The sequence below is a fragment of the Tupaia chinensis genome, unplaced genomic scaffold (assembly GCF_000334495.1).
Source record: "Tupaia chinensis unplaced genomic scaffold, TupChi_1.0 Scaffold000361_1, whole genome shotgun sequence".
Taxonomy (NCBI): Eukaryota; Metazoa; Chordata; class Mammalia; order Scandentia; family Tupaiidae; genus Tupaia; species Tupaia belangeri.
This window is the reverse complement of record NW_006159857.1, coordinates 175,934-183,939: the sequence shown is the minus strand read 5'-3', so window position 1 is coordinate 183,939 and position 8,006 is coordinate 175,934. Positions and strand designations below refer to the sequence as shown.

The 8,006-nt window shown below is 43.2% G+C and overlaps 1 protein-coding gene and 1 pseudogene across 3 annotated transcripts in view; one reads left to right on the top strand and one right to left on the bottom strand.

Moving 5' to 3' along the window:
• MOB4 (MOB family member 4, phocein) overlaps positions 1 to 8,006 on the bottom strand; it is a 64,703-nt gene that overhangs the window by 46,715 nt on the left and 9,982 nt on the right. The window contains exon 1 of one of the 3 annotated variants that reach the window (XM_027773610.1): positions 33 to 811. The exons of 1 other annotated variant lie outside the window; for it this stretch is intronic. In XM_027773610.1, coding sequence (XP_027629411.1) covers positions 33 to 92 — 60 coding nt within the window. In that variant the 5' untranslated portion in view covers positions 93 to 811. Of the gene's footprint in view, positions 1 to 32; positions 812 to 8,006 lie in introns of those variants that run through there. One more of the 3 variants, XM_006152972.3, reaches the window with a different exon arrangement.
• On the top strand, positions 681 to 3,764 carry LOC102474400 (CMP-sialic acid transporter pseudogene; annotated as a pseudogene).

Sequence of the window (8,006 nt, the reverse complement as noted above, 5' to 3'; positions counted from 1 at the left end):
GTCCCGGGGCAGGAAAGACGCGGAAACCATACCTGTGCTTTGGTGCCCGGCCTGTTTCGCCTCAGCACTGCTGTTCCCTCCGCCATGACCATAGTGCCAGAGTCTGGGCGGCTGGAGTCTGTACCCGGATGTAGAGGACGGCTGCCTGCGCGGGGGGCGGGGCGAAGCGGCGTTCTCGGTCCAGGCGCCGGGGAGGGACCGCAGGCAACGGAACAGCCGGAGCCGGCGCGGGGCAGGACGGGAAGACAGGGAGGGGTTCCAGGAAGGGCTGTTCGCCCAGGGGGTAGGGTGCACGCTGGAATAGCCGGAGATGCTCAGCCGGCGACTCCGAACCTAGGAGGGATGTGAAAGCGGGACTGCCCAATGGCCGCTTTGGCTGGTCAGCGGTCCAGCACGGAGGGTAGTGATCCGGGATGGCTGATTCGACCGTGCGTACCCCACCGTAATACGTTGTCGCTTCTCCCTGGGCTCTCGTTAATCTAGAAGGACAAAGTTTGCACAATGGCGACCGTTTCAGTAAACCCATGTGCAAGCAAATACCTAGCAAAGCATGCATGATTCTTTTCCCAAATCCGCCTAGAGATAGAGAATAGAGAAACGGATCAGCGATTTTACCCAGAAAATTACACAGAAGCTTCCTGAAATCAAGTCTGAAATCAGACTGGGAGTTTGAATGTCAAATGTTATTTCCACCAACCACTGACTTCAAAGCCAAGGACCTTTTCAATGACAACGGGGTTGTGGAGGATAGACGCAAACGCCAATTATCCGAGATCAAATGGACAACTTGTAATGTACGTTGCGCCATTGCAGGATTAGGTCGTGTTTTTGTGAGTCAGTGCAGAGAAAATAATAGTCCTTGAAAGATGGTGGGAGGTTTACATCTTGCAGGAGTCCACATTTCCTGTGCTGCAAGTTTTAAATGTTCTCAAGTCAGGAGAAACTTTTTTTTTTCTTGCTTAAAACCCTTAAGTCTTTGATCTGGGATGAGAGTGACCCTGAATACCATGATAAGACAGTTCAAAGACTAAAGAGTACATAGGGGCCGGCAGGTGAGGCGGTTGTTAAGGGTGCGGTTCAAGTCATGGACCTGGATGGCTTGCTTTCTCACTCTCTCTCTCTCTGTCCCTCTCTGGTAAAGTTTAAATAAATAAATAAAGATAAAATAATTTTTTAAAATTATTTTAAAAAGACTAAAGAGTACATAAGGAAGTATGATTTCCAAACATGAAAACATCACATGTCCCTAGATAAAGATGTATTCAAAATGCTGAGAGAAGAGCCATGTAACAGCCTTCAAAAATGGAAGCTGAGAGTAGAGTTGGTTAATTTGAGATTCTGAAGCTGAATAATTGTGACTTAGAATTTAGAAGAGTTTAACAACAGGAAGTTAGTTTGCATTTACATAGGATTCCTTCTTTCTGAAAGATGTATAGGCTAGGTAACAAAAGCAAGAACCTACTTCTGTCCTCCCAGAAGTGGGTCCTAGATTTATTTTTTACAAGAGTTATTTAGTTTTATTTATTATAGATAGTCTTTTCTTTTGATCAGAGAAAGAAAGTGAGAAAGCAAGCTGCCAGGTCTGGTACTAGCACCTCTGTCTGCCATGTGGGAGCCCAGCACCTTAACTACTATGCCACCTGCCAGCCCAGGCCTTGATGTTATTGTTTTTTAGGTTTTTGCCATAGGGTGGGTGTGCTCGCTGGAGAGAGAGAGAGAAAGGAAAAGTGAGAAAGCTTCTCCCCTCAAGGCGAGATAGCCACACTGCAATCCCTTTTCTTCCGTTCTTGGGATTTTCACAAGCGCCAAGGGTCATTTTTTTCAAGCTGCCAGGTCCAGAACTCAAACCGTGGTCACCCATATAAGAATTTAGCACCTTATCCACCACACCACCTGCTGACCTGGTCCTAAGATATTAAAAGATTTTTTTAGAGTTCCGCGTGGGGCTGTCAAGGAGACATGGCTGCCCAGAGAGAGAAACTGGTAGTCTGGGCAGATTCAAAGCATCTTTAAGAGAATATGTCTCGGGGAGCCCCAAAGAACTGATGAAGTTAAGTGTGCCATCATTAGTTTATGCTGTTCAGAACAACATGGCTTTCTTAGCCCTTAGCAACCTGGATGCAGCAGTGTACCAGGTGACCTACCAGTTAAAGATTCCTTATACTGCTTTATGTACTGTTTTAATGTTAAACCGGACACTCAGCAAGCTGCAGTGGATTTCAGTTTTTTGTTGTTTTTTTTTCTCTCTCTTTTTTTTTTTTTTTTGAGAGCTTTTCGCTATAGGGCGCGTGTGCTCGCCAGACAGACAAAGAGAGACATAGAGACAGAAAGCAAGAAATCACCCCCCAGGGGTGATGGTCACGCTGCAATCCCTTCTCCTCCATTCTCCTCTCGGGATCTTAGGCACGCACGCACACACACCTGGCGTGAGTTTTAAGCCACCGGGTCCGGGACGCAAACCACGGTCGACTATGTGGGAGTCCAGCAACATAGCCATTACGCTAACTGCTGGTTCCCTGGATTTCAGTTTTTATGCTGTGTGGTGGAGTCACACTTGCACAGTGGAAGCCAGCCCAAGCCACAAAAGTTGTGGTGGAACAGAATCCGTTATTAGGGCTTGGCGCTATAGCTATTGCTATATTGTGCTCAGGATTTGCAGGAGTGTATTTCGAGAGTTTTAAAGAGTTCAAACATTTCCTTATGGGTGAGAAACATACAAATGTACCTATCAGGGATTGCTGTGATGTTAGTTGGTGTCTACTTGTCAGATGGAGCTGGAATTAAGGACAAAGGATTTTTCTATGGTTACAGGTATTATGTCTGGTTTGTCATTTTTCTCGCAAGTGTTGGAGGCCTCTACACTTCTGTTGTGGTCAAGTACACAGACAACATTATGAAGGGCTTTTCTGCAGCAGCAGCCATTATCCTGTCTACCGTTGCTTTGGTGATGCTGTTTGGGTTACAGATAACACTCACCTTTGCTCTGGGTACCCTTCTTGTATGTGTTTCCATATATCTCTATGGATTACCCAGACAAGACACTACATCCATCCAACAAGGAGAAACAGCTTCAAAAGAGAGAGTCATTAGGGTGTGATTTTCAGCCTCAAAAGAGATTCCAGTAAGACTAAATCATCTGCATTAAACTAGAGCCTTAAGTCAATTCCACAAGATAGCCTAAACAAACAACAACAACAAATTAACATATGGCAGAAGAATTAAGAAAGCTATCTGAGTGAACTGCTAATATGGAAAGTTAATGTGGACCTGTTTGGGGTCAGACGGTATTGTTTTAGAATGAAGGAATTTTATTACGTACATAACAAGTATGGAGTGATAGGGAATTTGAAAAATCATGTGAGGCTACAGTATACAAGGTTCAGGACAATGTTTAAGGGTAAAAGTGTCAAAGCCATTTCTGTACTATCTTGTTCAGGTACCAGTAGAGAAGGATGACTCCTTGTTCTCCTAATTCATGTACAGTATTTTGTCCCAGCAGTAGTAAAGACCTAACTCTGTTCTTAGGAAAGAAAGACAAAATAAGACAGTCTAGTTCAGAAACGAGCTGAATGTGTAACTTCTCAAACTGACTCGATTCCATAACTCAGACGAGGTTTCTGGGTGGTGACTGAGTACTCTGTTAGTGCTGTCTTTGTGCCATTCATTGTCTGGTTCATATTTCTTTGCTGTTAGAGGGTATACTTTTCTTCAAAAAAATTTCTAATGTCACTTTTGTACTTTTTTTTATAAAGTATGTTTAACTGTGGGACTCTCAATCTGAAATTTCAGTGTTTTTAAAAATTTTCTATAATGTTAATAGGGAATAAGCAATAAACTTAATTTATTTATATTAAAAAAAAAAGATTTGTTTAGGGTCAGCGGTGGTTAAGGTGGCCAGATCCTACATGGCTCACCACAATTTGAGTCCCAACGTGGTGGCTTAAAAAACAATCCAGACACGTGTGTATGCATGCCCACTATTCTTTTTTTTTTTTTTGGAGAGGTTTTCGCTACAGGGCACGTGCACTTGCCAGACAGACAGAAAGAGACATAGAGACAGAAAGCGAGAAATCACCCCCCAGAGGGGATGGTCACACCGCAATCCCCTCTCCTCCATTCTCCTCTCGGGATCCTGGGCACGCACGCACGCGTGCCCAGCGTGAGTTTTAAGCCACCAGGTCCAGGACGCGAACCGCGGTCGGCTACGTGGGAATCCAGCGACATAGCCATTATGCTAACTGCTGGTTCCCAATGCCCAATATTCTGAAAGAAGGGAGAAATGGAGAAGGGATGGCAGCATGACCATCCCCGCTTCATGAGTGCTTTCTCACTTTCACCCCCTTTCTAACTGTCTCTGGCAAGTGCAGTTAATTTCTTGCAAATTAAGGGGAAAAAAAAAAAAAGATTTACTTAATCTGGCCAACTCCATGGCCTTGTGGGTAAGGCAGCCGGATCACTCATTGCCAATTGAGCTATTCAAATCTGGGCCCTAGGGCTTGAAAAATACACTGGGCATGTGCCCAAGATCCTAACAAGCTAGAGAAATGGAGGAGAGGGGATTAAAGTGTGATCATGCCCCACTGGGAGATGGTTTTTCTCTCTCTCTCTCTTTTTCTGTCTCTTTGGTCAAAGAAAAAAGAAAAAAAAATCAACAAATACTCATTAAGCTCTACTATGTGGAAGGCATTGAGGTATAAGTATGAAAAGGCCCAGCTCAGATTCTGACAATGGAGACAGATGTGCAAATCACCAGTTTGTATGGCTAAATACAGTAAAAGCCTAGGATAAGCAGGACAAGCCACACCAAATTGTTGCCTCCCTATGAGAGGCCAGTGGGGTCTATGAGAGAGTAGACTTCTAGAGGCAGTCTTCTCTGTTGGAGATAACCCCACCTCACTTACTCCAAGGACTAAGTTTAAATTTCCTGTTTATTCATTTCCCTGAGCTGTAAATAGCAGTTATCTATAGCTGAAGAGAATCATCTTAATATTCTCTAAATTCCAGATTTGTTTTACTATTTTAGCTCATCTGAAAAAAAAAAATAACAGTAGATGAATAGTTGTTAAATTCAGTAACAAAATATGCATTAATTCTCTTGGGAAAGTCCGGTAAAGTTGCATTGTGATGTCAACGCTGGCCTTGTTCTCAGGAAGAACTTTGTTCTTGAGGGCCGAAATGTTCTAGCCCATAACCTTCACATTTTCATTCCTCTGTAAGCCTGCAGATTATGACCTCAAAGTAAGAACAGTTTTATAACCCAGGGTTAATTTGGACTGGTGGAATGGGGGGAAAAATAAATTTAAAAAGCACCATCAATAATAACAGTTATATGTAGTAATGAGTTACTTAATTATTTCAGGTAAATGAGTAATAGTCTGTTTAAAGACAATATGAGGGCCAGCAAATGGCATGCTGGTTAAGGAACTGAACTGTAACATGGTCAACTATGGTTCAAGTGCCAGAATTGGCAATTTGCTTTCTCTCTCTCTCCTGATCAAATTGAATAATAACAAAATTAAATAATTCAGGGCCAGCAGGTAGTGTGGTTCTTAATGGCGCTGGACTCCACATTGTTGACTGCAGTTCGAATCCCAGACCTGGAGACTTGCTTTCTCACTTTCCCTCTCTCTCTCTCACTCTTGTCAAATAAAGTTAAATAGAATAATTCTTTTTTAAAAATTTTCAAAAAATAAGTTATAAAAAATAAATAAAGATACTGTGACCAATGGAAATAGCTTTTTTTCCTTCCAGAAAGGATTCTTCAAAACAATTAACTTATTGTTATTAGTTGGGATTCAGAAAACCCAGTACTTCATTTCTCTCTTATGAAACTTGGCAGTAGTCTAGAACATTTGATCCAATTAATAGTTGTGTTAGCCAGCCTCCAAGATGGCTGTCACCGTTAATATTGTCTCCTGGTACTTTTTTTAACAAAGAAGTTGAGTGTTTATTATTTTTTTGTAATTATTTTATTTCATTGATTATCATCATTATTATTTGTTTAATTTGACCAGAAAGAAAAAGAGTGAGAGAAAGGGAAAGTAGGAAAGCAAGCCTCCAGATCTGAGGCTTGAACCATGGTCGGCCATGTGGGAGTCCAGTGCCTTAACTACCATGCCACCTCTCAGCCCTGAGTATTTATTTTTTGCTGCAAAGCTGTGCTGCACTGTATAAAATAGTACAGCAAATTCAGTATATTGCAAAAATAATATAGTAGTATTCTTTCTTTACACTATACAACTAACAGCATTTTTTCTGGTTCCCTCTCACATCAAATAGGGCTGACACATATATTATAGTTAATAGCGTATTATAGATATGATGGTGTACAGCTTCTGGTGTTAGATTATAATGCAGTGTGGCTTTTGCCTTACTCTCTTCTTTCACTTGCCCTAGATGAGAAAGCTGCCATGCTTGAGGACACTAGAGAACGTAGGGCCCACCTAGTGAGAAACTGAGTTTTTGTTGTTTTTTTTTTTCTGGAGAGGTTTTTGCTATAGGGTGTGTGCGCTAGCCAGTAAGAGAGACAGAAAGCTAGCAATCACCCCCGGTGGGGGATGGCCACACCACAATCCCTTCTCCTCCATTCTCTTGGGATCTTGGACAGGCACGCACAGGCGCCCGGCGTGAGTTTAAGCCATGGTGTCCAGGACTTGAACCACAGTCAACTACATGGGAGTCCAGCAACATAGCCATTACGCCAACTGCTGGTCCCAAAACTGAAGTTATTTTCTCAAAGCTCGCATTAACTTACTCTTGGAAGTGTACCCTCCAAACTGAATGAAGCCTTCAGATGATGGCAATTTCATGATACCTTTAAACTAGGACTGCCTAACCAAGTTGTTTCTAATTTCTGACTTACAGATACCATGTGAGATGTTCATTGTTGTTGATACTATGTGAGATGTGTACTGTTATTTTAAGCTGCTAAATTTGGGCTAATTTTTATACAGCTTTATAACAGTTTATGAACTTTCAGGGAGGAAGGACATGATCAGAAGAAGCAAGTCACAGAGATTATTATTTCTTCTTTTTAGTTTTTTGTAGGGTATGTTCATCACAGAAAAAGAAAGCGAGAGAAAGTGAGAAATCACCCCTCAGTGGGGGTGTCCATGCCATAATCCTGTCTTCATTCTCCTCTCAGGATTGTGAGCATGGATGCACACACACCCAGCATAATTTTTTTAAGAATTATTTTATTTAACTTCACTTATTTATTTTAATTTGACCAGAGAGGGACTGAGAGAGAGAGAGAAAAAGCAGGCTGCCAGGTCTGGGACTCAAACCAGCCAGCCATGTGGGAGTCCAGTGCACTTAACCACCATGTCACCTGCCAGCCCCTCCCCAGCATAAATTTCAAGCCAGCAGGTCCAGGACTCAAACCATGAAGTCAGCCGTGTGGGATCCAGTCGCCTTCCTTAATTTCTTAAGACACTTGATGGCTCAATCATTTCCTCTTTTCAATAGGCCTAGGGAAAAAAGCAAGACCCTGTCTAAAAACAGCCTAGGGGGAACCAGCATTTAGCATAATGGCTATGTCGCTGGACTCCCACGTAGTCGACCGCGGTTCACATCCTGGACCCGGTGGCTTAAAACTCACACCGTGTGCGTGTGTGCCCAAGATCCTGAGAGGAGAATGGAGGAGAGGGGATTGCAGCGTGAGCATCCCCCCTGGGGGGTGATTTCTCGCTTTCTGTCTCTCTGTCTCTGTCTGTCTGGCGAGCGCAAGCGCCCTATAGCAGAAAAACCTCTCCAAAAAAACAAAACAAACAAACAAACAAAAAACAGGCTAGGGGCCAGCAGTTGGCATAATGGCTGTGTCTCTGGACTCCCATGTAGTTGACCACAGTTCAAGTCCCAGACCCAGTGGCTTAAACTCATGCTGGGTGCGTGTGCATGTGTGCCCAAGATCCCCGAGGGGAGGATGGAGGAGAAGGGATTGCAGCATGGCCATCCCCCCTGGGGGGTGATTTCTCGCTTTCTGTCTCTGTCTCTCTGTCTTTCTG